General features: G+C 39.3%; 1 protein-coding gene across 1 annotated transcript; it reads left to right on the forward strand.

Moving 5' to 3' along the window:
• The first annotated feature begins 2,616 nt into the window (after positions 1 to 2,616).
• LOC111242926 (uncharacterized) lies at positions 2,617 to 10,879 on the forward strand. The gene is made up of 4 exons (XM_022787873.2): positions 2,617 to 3,874; positions 8,777 to 9,006; positions 9,370 to 9,550; positions 10,731 to 10,879. Exons 1-4 carry the CDS (start codon positions 3,394 to 3,396, stop codon positions 10,835 to 10,837), a joined length of 999 nt encoding a protein of 332 aa, XP_022643608.1. The 5' UTR covers positions 2,617 to 3,393; the 3' UTR covers positions 10,838 to 10,879.
• The last annotated feature ends 7,034 nt before the right edge of the window (positions 10,880 to 17,913 follow it).

Here is a 17,913-nt window from a genome sequence, read left to right on the forward strand (position 1 = left end):
GTATTGCTGTCGGACCAAATTGTCAAGGGGGGATCGTCATCGGTATATATAATGCGGTTATTTATGTATAGGCTTTGTGAGAAAACGAAACACTATGACGAAAAAAAGGCAAATATGCTGAAATCAGTTAAAGAGCGCTTTCATGAGCCTTAACATAAACTGAGCGATAATCATTTTTTTAAATGATTTTCCCGGCAAAATGTTATAGGTGTTTAGAAAAACAGGTACGATTCCAAAAAAGTTGACTAGATTTTCGCACTCGCATTTATTAGACTCTTAACAAAAAAAAAAAATGTGTCTCGGAATTTTCGGCGGCTTGAGAATAATTGAGAAATATCGATTTCTTCACCTGCTTTTTTTGCTTAGCTTTTCAGGGGTTTACACGAGATATTCCTGATCGAGATCAAGTATGTTTTGAAATAATGTAGGTAACCCCAATCGAATAATTAAGTAACTTCAGCACGGTCAACGGTAAAAGAGCAAGTATTAATCACAATTGGAAGAAGCAATAACGGACATTGGCGATGAGAGATGACGGGCTAGCCACAATAGTGGAACATTCACATCAGAGAATCCAACAACCGAAGCATGGTAACAGAATAACTGGAACAATGTAATAGAAACGGCAAGAACAATGGAAAAGCTACACTAGGCCTACGGAATAACTCAGACAAGGCAGCTAAATAGGCAGAACAGGATACCGGAAAACCTGCCGCAAGGTATTTACGAAGCGCCGAAGAGCGTAACGGAAGTAGGACGAAAGTGCGCCAGTACAACTGCAACTGACTTAGACTCAGGTTCAGATCGAGAAACGTTGAACTTGCTGTCGTTCGTTTAAATTGGACAATGTAACAATAGGCACTGTCCTGTAGATGTGTGGTATAGAGCATGCACAAGGAAACGATGAAGAAGTTCCTCCCTCCGCACGGGAGCTCATAGCTGTTAAAAGTATGCATTCGCGTGGTAAGGGGTCTTTACCAATAAGCGGCAGCCACTATAGGTCCGGTGTTGAAAATGTAACAAATAATCGATTCTGTAATGCGCTTATGGTAGGACATGTGTTACCTTTAATCGTAACAAGTGCAATGCTCAAGTTATACTATCTGATACGACTGTGAAGTCATATTAGAAGTTTTGATTTGCAAGATGACGCGGAAAACCGTTACGAAGTAACGAGCAGCCTGTGACCGCGCTGATGAAGCAACACGGATGTTACGATCTAGCCAAGGGACACTGGTTCGCACCCAGGCCATCGATGCGTCTTTTTAGATAGTATTATTTTCAGCTAAGTGACATGCCTTCATGATAACTACATTCATACCCTACGCCCTAATTCTGCATGTCATTTGTACATCATTAAATCTAGAAGATTTTTTTAGTTGTAAGGAATACGAGATCCCTTTAGTGTGTGTCACATTACTTTGACCAAAGGGTACGCTAGCCCTGAGATCAATTTCCTACAGATTCAATTTAGGTTAGTTCACGAATCGACGAATTGTCATCTCCTATTAACGGCATCGCAAGGCCTATTTTGTTTCACGATTACCGTCAGGCAAAAATGACGTTACTTTCGAGCTTGCACGGCACGATACCAAGCACTAATTAAGTTTCCGCCTGTGGCGCGTCGAATGTCAAAAGTCTAGGGTTGATAGCCTCTTTTATTTCCATACGTCTACATGATCAAGTCGATCGTTTCACCGTATAATGCATATTATTCTCGACATTACAAGGTTATGACTTAAAAAGGACCAGATAAAAAGAATTCTGCTAATCGACTCGATGCACGCATCTTCTCAACAGCAGTCATTGAAACGATATATGGCCGGAAGCAAAGTGACGATTAAATGGCAACGGTCAGGTAGGGAATTTCCCTAGATAATAATTCAGATTTGATCAATCACTATTCAGGCTTTGCCGGGTTTTTTTTTTATTCCTTAGCTTGCTTGTCTGAAGCTATAAAAAGCGCACGAATCGACGCAAATCTAGCGGCGATGTCTTCAATGCTAGTAATAACTAATAAAATGGCCAATTACCCTAGCATTACAGATGACGCATCGTTACAACGGTTGCCGCTTGCCCTAATACAGCTTGAATATAGTTGTAACGCTTCATGACTAGGCCATCTTCGATATCAGCGATCGCAGATATCATACACACGTATAAACTTCACCCAGAGAATACAAACGCACACACGCGAGAAATACAGTACTTGTTGGTATTTTACTCAACTGTGGTGGAAAACAGGATTCATCGTAACGCAGCCGGCGATAGCGGCTGATGCATGCGGAAGCCCGCCTTCCCAGAGACGCACATAGACAAGGCGACGGCGTATAGTGATATTACAATTTACGCATGTGAAATATTCTAGCTACAAAAACATTCGCAGCATTGTACACAGAAGGAACGTTCCATGAGCTGATCTGGTCGCTAATTCTGTTAGGGGCAACACGTTTGAAAAGTTCTTCCGCCGCCCTTCGCCTCCCCTGCTTCTTTGCCAGTGGCAGACGACGGCACGACTAAAGTTGTACAAGCTGAAGTAGTATGACAGAAATGTTATGGCAGAAAGGACGAGCCCCACTGGCAGCGGGTGGCGGGCGCCAGCCGCTCTGTGATTCCCCATCTGCCAGGGTCAGATTGGCCCCGGGGCCGTTCCGCACCATGCGGCGCAGTAGACCGCGCTGCTTTTTTTGCCGATATCATTACCATGGCTGCATCTCACCCAACGCATCGTGAAGCAGTAAAGACCACCCATGATTTCCATATATATGGTCTACATAGGTGAGCTGCGTATTTATGTAGGCGGCTATGCAGCTAAATTTCAGCAGCAATACTGCGATAGTCGAAGTAGCAAGTTGTGGCCGATAGATGTCTTTTACAAATATACATACACACGTGTTCGTGCAACTGTAACAAACAGCGCACGACTGCACGAACTACAAAGAACCTTAAGGCAAACGGCATGAGGCAGTAACGAACTAATCATCGGAGACGTCGAACGACTCCACCAACCATTGACGCGATCTGCTGTTTAGCTTACCACAAACTACATGCACACGTAGCTTGTACATAATTTACGATAGTTTAATATCAATTGTGAATACCACCATTGTCCATTTCAGTGCTTTGTGACCGCTCCGCAAAACGAGAACCAGTGAATGCGGTGCGAAATTAAGTACAATGGTATTTCGTGAGTGAACAGTGTAACGCGTAGAATTTTCTGTTGCTGTCATTCCGCATTTGGATGTTTGACAGGTGCGAGGAATAATGTGAATCCCGTTGCTGTTAAGGGACCTGCTAGTAATCGTTAAAGTTACTAGCACTTTGTTATCCCACGTGACCAATTACCCCTCGAACTGAATTTGTGAATTTTCCGACGTACCCCCTAGGACAAAAATGTCATCTCTAATTCTTAGAGCGCGAAAGGGAAACGGTAGAAACCTAAGTACAATGTCAGTTAAGGGGAGTATCTTAGTGCTCGTGTTTTCATGCATGCTTTGTCCTAATCAAGCTTCGCTGCAACCAAAGCCAGTGAGTGAATCTGGGGTTCAGCGCAGTTTAGCTAAACCAAATATAGAAATCATGCATTTTGTTCTAGATGGGATTAGAGATTCAACAGGCAAGAGCAGCAAGAGTCGCGACGTTTCGACAGTTGAGGAGGGAGGAGTCAGAGGACGTTCTCGAGGTACTACCCGAGACAGCGTACTCCTGTTTCAAGACGGCCCGAATCCACTGAGCACAAATAATCAGAATGATTTAGCCTCTCTTGCTGGTTGTAGGACGGGTTTAATTCCTTCTAACTCGGCATTTCCACGAGGCGGCGGCTATCGTAGAGGCGGTTACCGTGGACAGAAGGTTCTTCTTATCACGTCAGGAGGTAAGTAAGTTACGCCTATACCGATTTGTGGGAATTCTGTTGTCTTAGCTATGAAGAACCTGATATCGCCTCTATTCTCAAAACAGAAATCGTTATAGGTTAAGTTTTTGTGCTACCCATTATAAGATGTACTATGTAAATGCAGATATATTTCAAATTATATCAAACATAGCTCTTAAGCAATCAAGCTTCTATGTTTGCTTTAATGGAGTTCGTTTCTTCGTTAGTACGGACGAATAGTAGTGTACTGCTAACGATGATCGGTCTTCTATGGCGTTTCTACTGTTGAATAATCGGGACTACGAGTCTACCTTAAGCGTCACTTTGTAGGTCCAGACTGGCCTCAAGACACGCAATGCTTTCTGCCGAACTTTTCAGCCGGCGAAAATATGATGAAAAATCGAAGTAGATTTTAGTAGTTCTTCCGTAAGTGGCGTCGATTACCGTTGCTCTTGTATCAGGAGATGAGGATCATTGCTGTTATCTTAACAACCTCTTCAAAAACACACTTGGGCCATTTTAAGCCCATTTGTTCGTAAAAGCGTTTTTATACTCCAGTTCATACTGTTACTAAGTGGAGAAGGTACGACACTATATAAAGCTTTAAACTTCGCCTGCTTGAAGATAATTAGCCATTTTCGAATGTATCGTTAACTGTGCATCCCCTATACATTAACAACTCGGTACAATATTACCGAATTAATTAATGTTGAGCCCGTTTTTTCGATCTATGACGTCGTGTCACGACGAAGATGCTATATAAGATCGCTAGCGCGTTAATTTCATAGTCCGATGGGTGTACCGGATCTGCCCTTGTACGGCTATACAGATGATTACAGATTATTATTGTGCTTTCATCTCTATTCATCACCCGGTATTGACGCCACAATTTAAAAACAAATGTGAGCAGAGATTTGTAAATATGTTTAAAGATGGCCTAAGGACCGCCGCTTTCATCGTGGATAACTCTTTCACCATATGTACATGTAGAACAAACCCCTTTGAATAAGATGGAAGCAAAGTGTCAAGTGAACATTAGCTAAAGCTATACGAGGGCTTAAATACAACAATCAACAACATTTGTAACAATGAGGATATTTTTATTTACATGAGGCCGGTCTTTACTTCAAATTCAGGATGTTTTGAATTATTGTTATTACATCTTATATATATCTTCTGGCATTTGATTGTTCAATTACATTTGTCATAAAATAAATGTGGTTAGAGGGACTTGAGCAATATGGGGTGGTATAATCTTATATCCGCCCTTAAACAATCAGGTGTCCCTTTGTAAATCTTTGCAATTGTGACCTATTTTTTTTTGCACGGATGTTTTAGTCATGATCAGAAGGAAACCGTCTTTCGAATAGTAAAACATATGGTGGTCTTGTTATCGGTACGATTCAGATCAAGCAATAAAGGCTGGAACCGAGTAGCCTGATTTGGAAGATTTCTCAGAATAATTTTAGATGCTATTCAGACAAGGCTGTTCAGCTAAAGAAATACAAAAATGGCGACAGTTCGTTTTTAATACTTTAAGGGGTGGCATACGCCTGGGCGTTTCTATCCTTAGAATAAATTTCCCCGACGGCGTGGCCTGACTTAGCCCTTGAAACCAGTAACTCGAGGTTATCCCAAAGGTTAGTGTAGGTTGTGGCGTGATTGAGAATCCACTATGGTGTGTCATTTGTTGTTATAATGTTGGATCCCGAAAGGGATTAGGTGGTGAATCTAAACGTAAATAATGTAAACATTTCCCGTGGGACCCTACGACGTTATTTGTACAGCGGTATATCCAGTTATATTATAGTAACATTGTTGTAAAAACGTTTGTTTCTCTAATAATCTAAGTAAGGCCTTTCGCATAAAATATCTCAGTTCAAAATTTAAGCTTAACTTGAAAGATTGGTCACTGACTAGACTGGCCTGTAGGCTTTGACCCACCTTCATCAGCGATTTAACTAACTTATATCCAACCTAATATCAACTATAGTATACGTACTTCGCCGTAGTTACCCTGCTCATTTAAGCGGTTACGCCTAGCTATTACATAAGCTTACATTATATATTTTTTATGGATGGATTCGATGCTCGTTGAATTTAGTCTAAGTCTTAATTTTCAATTGATATTTATCGGAAATTTACTCAAAAAGCCACTTGGAACAACCTTGGAACGCATTTTCGTCCTAAAGTTACACAGGCAAACCTATGCAATGATAGAATTTTTAACCGTTCTTATAGCCAAATATTTATTTTAGGTATAAAAGCATGTATAGCGTTATTACATAGTCCGTAGAAAGATAATAAAAGATGCTTCCTATAAACAACACCCTTTCATGTTCTAACCCTTCAAACAACGTTTTTTTTGAGAGTTGAACTTTACGTAGAGGAACATAAGTCATATTTGGTTCATCGAAAACTTTCGACTGATATTATGAGATAATCTTTTTTATAGAGGTTCATGTAACAAATGTTCGTCGCAGTACGAAAGACTGACGACATTTAGTTCTTGATCCTGCTCACGCCGAAATGTCTACTTCAATAGTAGGAAGATGCATTGTATGACTAATCAGTTCGTCAGGATCTGTTAATTTTTTTGAAGAAAAACTGTTAGGAAACTGGTACCTTACATAGAGGACATGTAAAAAATTGTATTTCCTAAATGTTGACGGTGCTTCAATTTGTCAATTGGCATATGTTAGTAATTAGCTCAAAAAAAAAAACAAATGTCCGGTTTTTCCAGTTTTTACGCCGAAATATCGATTTTAGATATTAAGGCACGTTTAGCATTTTTACTCAACTTCTCGAGATGTACCAAAAGAGATGTGCTCGAGATGGTAGCAAAAGTTACCCTTCCTTTACATAAAAAAAAAAAAAACTATGCTAGGTGTTTGTTATTCAAACGGCATTTTAGACGTGAAAGCTGACGTTCTGGGTACTTCCTTCAGCTAGGCCAAAGGCTCTATTGATGCCTAGATATATCTTCATTGACGTAACTTTGACTTAAACTTTAACGTAAATATTTGACTTCCATGCCGATGCAAAAATACATAGAAAATCTCATTAAAATATAATTCGCATAACGTTTCTTTAAATAAATATTAAAAAAAATCCAAAAATGCGACCTTAGAAACGGATCCCATATTCGGACAGACATCACCACCAAAACGAAAATTATATTTGGGAAAAATAAATTACAATTAGACTACAGACTTATATCTATAAAATCATCCCGTTGCAACTCATTTGATATTCTGTAGCACTGACCCGTTATTTCGTGGCAGCTGTTCTGTTATAGTAGCCTTATTTTCTCTGATTCAGTCAGTATAGTAGTTGTATATGTCCTGTTGCAGTTACCCTGCTCCACACTTCCCACTGTCTTAATATAACGTTTTAAGAGTCCGTTATACTGCTGCAGCTATTTCATAAGCCTATTTTAATATTTAATTAATATTTTACTTAACCTCCAACCTTAATTCTTGCTCTATTCCGAACCTAGTTTATTATAGACGTCCGACGTCCAGATCTCCTCAAGCTCTGTTATATTAGAACTGCTATCCCATTCCAGCTGCCGGTTGGAGTGACCCTATTTTTTCGATCGAGTCGTTTGGGCTCAGTGACCCCGTTAGGTTGATACAATTATACCCTGCTCCAGTAATGATCGACCATTCTACTGGAAATTGGATTTTTTTGCGCCATATTGCATGTTGCGCCCATTTTGTGGAACATGAACACAACAAACAGTTTTCCAATATAAACCTTTCACAAATTCTGGACGGGTATTGAGCAAATCACCAAAAATTGCCAATTTCTCCAAATTAACAGTACGTTTTATGAGGAAAAGGAAGCTTTTAGGAACGTGTTTATATAACGGGCTCCACCTGAAGCAAAGTTCTTCCCAAGGTGACGCTTTTCTGACCCAGAAAAAAAAGTCAATTAATTTGACCCCTCTGTGGAGTCGATTTGGGTCCAGCAACAAGCAAACATAGGCTGATATTATTATTGTTATCATTTTTTATATTATTAAAAGTCATACACTACTTAAAACCAGCCGTGTAGTTCAATTCAATAAGGTCTTGATAAATCTAATAAACTTATCTGTGTTACCTTAACTTGCATTTGTAACTGAAACCACTGTATAACAGTTTATGTTGTATTGAATATAAGCCTTGACCTTTAAAGAGGGTTATAGAAACCTATTGTTCTATCGTATGTTATCATATGTTGCGCTTATTATAATCTGAGCGTATTGGTTACACCTAAGTATACGATACTGGCATGTTTTTATATATCAACAGCCTATATAATTAGAGCAGTTTTTTAACTACGCAACAAAAACACCTATTAAAGCTGTTCATGTTGAATCACAGCTTGTTACCAAGGGCAGCGTTAATGTGTCCTCATTCAAGGCAAAAAAATACACTGCCTACATGAATCCGTAAGTAATGGATTAATAGTGAGCCATTGTTGTCTGTTTTCTTCAGTTCTACCGTAACTCGCCTAACGGAGTCCTTCCGGTTCTGTATTCTCCTATGTTCCTAAATCAATGGCATTTCAACTTGCGTGCCACTAACGTACCCTACTTCGCAAAGTAGAGCACTTTTCCTGTTGGTAAACAATAAGCGTCTGCGCTCACTTTCAGCTATTTAATATTCATCTACTAGTATTAGTGTTTATTAAATCAATACTTCTTATTTTTATATTTTGAAGTTCGTTTCAACGGCAACTTTGCTGTTCACTTAAACAAGTGTGTGCTTTTTCTAGTGCTTCATTTTTTTTTTGTTGCATTTACTTTATCGTCACCTAAATCCAATTGACAACTTAGAATCATAGTGTGGTTTTTTATTCAATTTATTCCAGAGCCTCTTCCTCGGTATTGATTTGTTTCGCATAAATTTCCAGGCTATCGTGGGGTTCCAGCACCCGTGCCATTTTCAAAGAATCAAATACCACCAAATGTATCGCATCATCCGCACGGTGAAAATTCACAGGTGAAAGATATTCCTTTTGATCAGCTAGTTGCGTTTCCAGGCTTGCAGCACCTACCAAGACCTGATAGAAAGTTCCAGTTTAGCGGACTTTGGAAACCGGAAGTTGTCGTAGATTTGCCTCAAGTTATCCGTGAGGATAGGGTAGGTTGTATTACCTGCTTTCGACAGTTGACGGCTTAACCAGTAGTAACCTCCTTTGCGCAGGGTCGTGAATAAGTTGTTTCGCTTGTAATGGATAACATAGCGACTGAGTTATAAAAATGGTATTATGGATCGTTTTAGTACATCATAGCATAGGTCTAATGTTTTATAAATAGCAAAATGAGTCGGTACGCTTCAATATTTCACCTTTCATTAAGATCGTTTAATGTAGAAAAATAATTATCTACAGGCCTTCAAGCGAGTCGCGCTCTTAAAACCATTTCAACCTAATAGAGTTGTGCTATTTCAGCTTGAACTTTTACCTGGTGCAAATCTCACTTGATGATATTGGTTACTCTACAGGCATCGGGAGATGGGAACAAAAATTTCTTGGGGAAACCACTCATTCCTGCAGAAGGACCAGTGCATAGTTCAAATAGTAATCACAATAGGCCACCTCGTCCGCCTTTAGTAACTGGTACAACGGACAGACCTACGAAAAAGGATTACATCTCTCAGCTTGAAGCAGAACTTCTATCTGGCTGTAAGTTCGAGTTGTGCCTGTTGTAAGAAGGCTGCATTTACTAACAGAAATGTTAGCTTTTCCATATTGTTTACATGGTGCATAGGATAAATTTGCAATCGAAAAAGCCACACGAATGTATATAGATTTTTGGAGCTGCAACGCGGACCTTTTAGCGAAGTTTTAGTGATGCTATTTACGCACGATTACGTCCAGTAAAGCAATATCTGTCTAGCGTCGGCCGCTAACTACTAACCGCTAATTTTCGACCTCTTCACTCTTCACACAATGTGGTTCTTCAATTAATAGTGAACAATGTTTCGAGGGAATGACTAGGATTACCAGGCCATGAAACCAGGATAACTCCGCTTGGATTGTATATAGTATCTAACTATATGTAAAACCGTACAGATATACAGATTAGAAGCAGGATAAATGTGCAATGTATAGACTCACTTAGCACAGATACGGCAGGCTGGTACGGGAGCTCACGGATCGCGGGTCCGAACCCGGATTCAAGCGGATATAGCCGATCTGAGTTAACGAAAAACGTCTGCTGCTAGCACAGAGTCAGAAATGCCACATATCAGGTGCACTATTCTGAGATATTAGGCTTCATTTAATGCGTAGCTGGCATTTCAAACCTATTGCAAATTAACAATTAATCATACTGCTACAGAGTCCCAATACTTACACAACGAGTGCTCGGATTGAGGAAGTAACAATCATTGTAATAATAAAAGAAAAAGTTACAAGGACGGCGAAACATCCAAGCGTTGCTATGCGAGGCAGGGCTTCAATCCTCATTGCCAATAAGATCAAAATAGAAATGTAATTATATATGAGCTGTTGGCTTACAAGCTATATCACTGTAAAGCCGTGTTTTTTGCGTGCGTTTTAGCGATAAAACCAAGTTGTTTCCTTTTTGGCAGTTTGTCGATCTCATGCCAATACACATTTGTAGTTAGCGTCAATATATATTATACGTTTCATCATCTCTTTTCAACGTTAACGAGTTTGATTATATCACTAATCTTCTGTATTTTGAAAAAAATGCTTATACAGGATGTCTTTCTCGTGCCAGATTGCAGTCTCTGGTTGATTTCTTTAAGTAAATTATATTTTTAATCTATTCGCCAGTATTTTGTTTATTTAATGTTTTTTCCTGTGTTGCTTTGTTGTTTATAATTGTGCTTTCCAGTGTCTCCACAGCAACTTGAGGAATTATCGCACCAAGCGATCAATCCTCGCCATACAGGAAAACGTGATCTTAAAATTAAGCAGATTTTCCCAGGCCTAATTGTATAACGAATTCATTTTTGATAATTTGTCACCAATAAAAATAAGCTAAGAAAAGTAACCTTGTTCTTTTTGAATCAAAATATTATCATCCCATAGTTATCTTTCGATCGGCTTTTGGGTTCAATGAATGATCAGGGTTAAATCGGAAAATACCGACCGCTTCAACACGTACGCTTGTAATAAAACGTGATTTTTAGAAGCGAATGAAGCGTACGCAAGAAACGCATCTTTGCCTTCAACTCAGTTATGTATATTTACAATCGGCGAAGATAAGTCGAGATAATTTACGCCGCCATTGTAGGCATGACATTTTTGTAACTCTCAGATAATATCGCTTGCTGTTAGTATGAGCACAGTAGAGGGATTTACCACAGTACGGTTTACAGGAGGGGTGAACGATTATTTGTTCTCTTAAAATTAATGTCTTTCAGAAGTAAAATCCTCGCAATAGCCCCCAAAAGAGGGAAAAACCGTGGTTCTGGATTGAAGTGTGCTAATTACCGCGTTAGACGTCTTCGAATTATGTTTCAAACAACGGTTTCTATTGAAATTGTTTCTAACCTTTCGTTCTCTTAAGGCCAATCTGAATGGAGAATCTTGTTTTAGAGCTTTCTATTGGTAGCTTATTAATAATAACAAGTGACGTTACATATCGAATAGCTATTAGAAACGTCCGGCGCTTGCATTACATCTGCCTTTAATGTAATTAGCAAAAAAAAAACCTCTAAGCACCGCTGTGCGATTTCGAAGACCCTTCGCATTTTGTTAAGAATGAGGAAGAGATCCTACATTAGAATCAACATTCATTACTGTTGCTAAACAACAAAATTTCTGTTCATTTTTTTTATTTCTGTCCGGAATAATGAATAAGGTAAATTATGTAATCACTACGGGAAATGTGATACTGATTGATTTATATGATTAAAGAATGTTTTTTTGCTTGTGAAGCGCGCTAACATAAACCAATGTATAAAGAACAAGTAAGAGAACCAGTTTATTACTAGAGGATAAATAAAAGGGGCGAGATAATTTTTGGGCTTTAAATGAGTGCTTCTGTGCGATTCGTAGAAATGCTTTCCTATAACAATAATAATAATAATAATTCCCTAAGGAAACTGTGAGGATATGTATAGGGCCTTTGAAAATCACGGGTTTGTTGCAAAGACCTAAAATTTAGTTCGAAGTTAAAGTACGAATGTCCCTTCTGCAGGGAACAAGGTCTGCGGCAAAATGGAGAGCAATTCCTTCAAAGTCTTCAGCAAATCCTTCGTGATGACACAATTATGCTTGATGAATACGTAAGCCTTTGCACTCTCTGTCAATCTTATCCCCTGGATCGCTGGGAAACGTGACGAGGCTGTTGTAAAACAAAAAAGAGAAAACTTCAGTGATATAAAGAAACTGCAGGTAAAACCTACATGGTTCGTGAGTTTCTAGCAGTCATTTCGGTAAGAAGTGCCAGATCTGAATTGTTAATCTGCGTATTGTGAGTACTATTATGGTGAGGTAATATATTCTGCAATAATATGCTACTTATTACTCAAAATTGCTAGCTGATACTTCGTCACTCGACCAGATAGCTTCAGCGCGGGATTGCTGGAAACTGTCAATAATTTTCTTGCGTCTAATCAACGGAAGAAGATATGGTTTCAGCTGACTACTGCAACGTCTATCAATATGTACTAATATATCATATAAAAACTCACGCTAAATTAAGCGTCAATTGCGCTCGAATATCTATTAGATCCCTAAATAGAAACATGCGCGGCGGGTTTCGGTATGAAAAGGAGTCTGGTTTATGACTCCTTTCTGTTTAGAAGGGTCATCATATCACACACTTGCACTATATAGCCGACGACATCCATAAGACTGTTTTATAAGGTTCGTGAGAGTTGTTAGAATTAGCCGTAGAAATAGATTCAAAGTAGTTCACCAGAGGATCGAGCGGGCAGTATATTGCACACATTGGTCAGGGTCGACAAAAGGGAATATTAGATCAGTTGTGCGCTTAATCAAGGGTTTGACGCATGCAGCATTAAAAGTAAATTGCTATAACTTGACCTAAGTACGTTTTGCTGTTTCCAAACCTTCGAAGGTCAACCTTTTAAAGGACCAGCAACTTAAGTCTCGCCCCAACCAACAGGACAAGGATAAGATTTGTTTAACAGAAATCCACACGCAAAATAGTATATGTCCAAGTTATGGGTGAGGCATAACTTTACGATACGCTGAATCGGAACGCCTCGCAAAGTTATATTTGGGAAAGTCTTTACTGTAGTTCTGTAGAAACGACACAAACGTACTCAATACGATATCACACGTGGGCGGAAGCGTACGACGTATTTATAAATTGAAGCAATACGTTTGCTGCTATATTAGCGAGCAATAGACTTTAATTATGAGTAAAATCAACACATAATACCTGTGATTAGAGTACACAAATAACGCACAATTGAATGGAGATGATTTAAATTGATCTAGACGATGACTTTCCAATGCAGCGTTCGCCAAGTATTACGTCACAAAGTGCTTTTGAAAACAATGCAATTGTTTAGTGTTAAAAGGTAGAACACTATCTGAATAGCGTCTCCGTTCATAATGATGAACAGAAACATTCAGCCTTAGGATTATCTAGTCTTCTGTGATTTGACACGTTGCTTTACCTATTATATACCGAAAGTTATTTCGCCTAAATGGTCAAAATCAGGCTTTTTTGTTTAGGACAGATATTTAAAGGACTTATGTCAGATTTTGAACTCCGCCGTACTAGAACACCGTAGTGTTGGAAAGTTTTCATAGCTATATCAAGAAAGAGAGCTGCAATTCTGGGCTAATCGTACTCTTTGTCTGTACATATATCAACGTCCTGATATCAATACGGCAAAAAAATTAGCGCAGTTCTTATGTAACCTTTGAGCCGTAAGGTACTATTATTAGGTAAACTATGAAGTTCCCGCTGCTTTTTAACCACTCTAATTCGTTGTTATATTCGGTCAAATCTCAGTTGAAGTAGCGTTTTCCGTCGTTTACGATATATTTCCCGTAGGAAATACATCTCATAAAATAGAGTTCATCCTTAGAAATGATTCATTTCGTAGACCTATTTGTGGATTTTGGCCTCCGATCCAAAGGGTTTGCTTTCCCGACTATGTTGCATTGATCGAAGCAAGACGCGATTAGATTGAGGGACGTCTCAGCCGTACGCTGGACAAGGCAAAGCTGTCCATTGACGCTTGGTGGGCCGCCAAGGCAACGTGTGATGCGTCAATACCACTTTGCGTTGTCCTTTACCAAGCCAAGACTTTTTTCCTGTTAGTGGCTCAGACGAATAGGTTGATTCGCGTAATAATCTCCTGTTCTTTCTTAGAGTTCGAGTTGGTTACTGTGCAACACTCCGTTCGCATCTCATCTCATCATACAGAGAAACACAGCTTCTAATGATGCGTATTTCTTCGTAGTATCAAACTTTATTTTAGTTTAATCGTTCTGATTTGCGTTTAGAGATGTCGTAAAATATCAATCCCTCATCGCCGTGATGAATGTGCATAGAAAGAACTTTTTTTTTGTCGTGCAACAACAAAACGTATCACGTTAGGCTTTTCTTGTAGTTTTCACTGAGTTCACACAGGCTTACTTTTCGTTTATGTTTTTCCGATCTTTTCTAAAGCATGCAAATGATTGACAATAGCCATCTGGGTCATCCCTAGCTGTGCAAAGGGGACTCAGGTCGATTGCGCCCTATTTTGCTTACGAAGTGCCTGCAGTTCATTGTCGTTCGCTTTCTGCGGCCGTACGGAACGTAGTTTGCCGTTCGAGTTGAAGTTTCCGGTTCTGAAGCGATTCCATTGAAATCGGCGACGCTCGTTATGCATTTGGCTTCGACTTCACAAACATTTTTTTTGTCATGACAACACTCTTTTTAGCACGCAATCAGCGAGACAGACAATGTAGAGTAAACATTTTTTCCAAGCCTTACGACTAAACTCACCGAATCATTATTTCTGACGACAACCATTCAACGAAAATAACGGAGCATACTCCCGACGGCAAAAACAATCCTTGCGGTTAGTTTTAGCTGGATACGATCAGCCAATTAGACCCAGCGCTGCATGTCGACCCCAATGGAAATTTTTCACTCAGTCTAAAATAAACCCCAAAAGTCGGACCTGTTTGATGGAAATCTATTATGAGCCATGCCGGTTGATTTAAATGGATCAAGCTTAAAATGAGTATAGGTAACTGTGGCATGTTACAGGACATTTCAGAAGGCATCGGGCTTTATTTATGCTACTGGGATGACAAACAAAGGCGAGCTTCTGTGCTAATTTTTTTTTATATATTAATGCAGCCCAGGAGGTTTAATTAGCCCTGCACACAAAAACCAATGTCAGCCAATTGTTCTTTTAGGAACCGCTTGCGTAACTTGGTCCTTTTTGCGATCCTTTGATAAAATTATCTTGTTTGAGAAAACCCAGTTTCAACTCGACGGCTATGTAAATAAACAAAATCGCCGTATTTCGGGCTCAGAGCACCAAACACTTCGCTGTGTAATGTAAAAGTTACTGTGTAACGAGGCTAGTGGAGCTATGGCGATATTAAGTTCTTTTTCTTTCAAATGATAACAAAAAAGCAAAAGAAGCCGATGGCGCGCTCCGTCGTAACATTTTACAAACTTTTTTAATAATTTCAAATGATAACATTGGATGGAAGCAACGTTGAGTTTCAGCAGGATGCGGCAACTTGCTACATAGCGTGAGGAATAATCAATCTGCTTTACATCATGTTCCCAGATTGGCACGACGGTAACGCCAAGTGCTCACCCGGGACCAATAGTTAAATAGTTTTTTCCACGGGCGTATGGGAGGAACCTTCGCCTATAAGACAGCGTCAAAAACTATCCGCGATCTGAAACAGAGTATTTATGAAACTACTGATAACTGAATCATGCAGGACTGTGATCGAAAATTACCCGAAGTAGATTAGATTATTATGAAAATGGTTCTGGGAACGACGTTTGGCAGATCTCGTTTTCCATGTGTATTGTAGCTTAAACCTCCTGACCGGAACTAACATATGAATAGAAACACGCACAGAAATCCGCCTTTGTTTTCCGTTCCGAACGCGTTACAGTAGGTTGTACCTCTACTAAAGAAAAACGCTATTTTGCATACCCAAAGAAGTTATGTACCTAGTTTATGTTTGTATCATGCCCAAAATTGAAGCTCTGACAACTGAATCTATGATTTTTACCGAGGCTTGTTTGCCATTACAAACAATATATACACGGTGGTGAGCGAACAAGTACGTATCAATATACATTCTCGATTCGAATTCATGCACGTGTTGTAGGAATGTGAAGAAGAACAAAATGTGCACGTAACTAATGTATCATAAATTTACATTCATCAACGATCTGAGCATTTGGTCGATCGGGAGCATTTGCTAGGGTACGATTTTATTTTATATTTGAGAATTTTATATATAAGAAACTGTTTGGCTTAAATTTTGCAGTTTTGTGGAAAATATAGATCTTCTTAGGCTTCCTTTCAGCTTTTTGGCGGCTGCCCTCTCCTATAGGATCGTGATGGGTCCATTGTCGGCAACACGTGCATTTTTTTCTATCATATCGGTTAGGTATACTGTCAGGAGATCTTAGTCTTCTTGTACATTAGTTCAGGACGTATCTACTTTTTGTGTGTTTCTATAACATGCCTCGTACTTAATTTTTTTATAATTCTATGCGGATGCGGTTGTGGGTAAAAGAACGTGCGCTGTGGGTAAAATACCATTATGATAATTACTATTATTATTAGCATAGGATTTGTGTGGTAACGCTAGCTACTGCTGTGGTCTTGATAACGCTACAAAAGCCATGCGTCATCCGCAACTTATCATACGTGTACTTCTGAAAACGTCAACGACTTTTGAAGTATTCAGGATGAGCAGGGTAAGCGCAACGAGGTTAAGCCCCATCATCGATGACGATTTACTCTGGAGCTTTAGTTACTGTTTTGTGGACGGAACAGCGAGTTGAAAACAAAATTGCAAGCTAGGACTAAATAACAGTGCAAGCAAATTTACTGATATTGGTCCCCGCTTTACGCTGAAGTCTTTTTCAGCAATTTCAACTAATAGTGCAAAGCCACGAGCCAAGTAGAGCTCCCTTAGGAAACAGTCTGCCGGAAGATTTCCACTTCGGAAGGTATCATGTAGTTCTGAAATAGGCCCATGTGTTTTCAATGAAAAGTGCGATTGAAATAAACCAACCGATATAAACGAGTATTAACGAAAATCGCAGGAAACACACGGACACGAATATCCAGAAGTGTCTAATTGTGCGAATTAAGCTGCCAGTAGCCAATTCGTGTCCGGGCAGATTAAAATGAAACCTATATTATCGCATAGTAATTTCCTAAAGTATGTCAAATAAGATTTTACTAAGTAGATCAAAATTAGGATATCAGGCTAAAACAACCGCCCGTTTTTCATAGGCCGTTTCGACTGATGTAGGCTGATGTTAGATAGGCACGCTTTCGCTACTTATAGTAAGTAAAGTTCAGAATACACCAATCGATCTAGTATTCGATTTGACGGAAAAGATATTTATGTCGGCTGACCACTCGTAATGAGTGGCTATACGCTTCTTGAGAGGGAAGACCTGAAAGCAATGATGGAAGTACAAATTACTTCCTTACAAACTTAGCGATCCTTTCAAAGCCAGCCAGTTTTTCTAGCATGAGTTCTTTTTTTTTTTTTCTCTGACTAAGTATCCAAGTCGATATCAAATTTTATTGCAGGTAATGGAAACAAGGAATTAAGCTAAGGTTACTTACTTGGCTTCCCTTTAGCACTATTCTGCCTTTAACCTTTAGATGTAACGTACTGTCCAAAACTTTCATGGATACATTAGGTCTCTTATTAAGTTAGTAATAAATAAACCATTAGCTAGTAATCGGGAAGAACGAGCCCCCAGATCGACGAAGCGATAACCTCTCTCTGTGTCTATGAAGGAAGATGCCGTCAGTGAAGTTGGTGTTAGCTTAATTCATTTTAATGAATTGTACAATGAAATATTCTGAATA

The sequence above is a fragment of the Varroa destructor genome, unplaced genomic scaffold, assembly GCF_002443255.2.
Source record: "Varroa destructor unplaced genomic scaffold, Vdes_3.0 BEIS01000001.1, whole genome shotgun sequence".
Lineage (NCBI taxonomy): Eukaryota > Metazoa > Arthropoda > Arachnida > Mesostigmata > Varroidae > Varroa > Varroa destructor.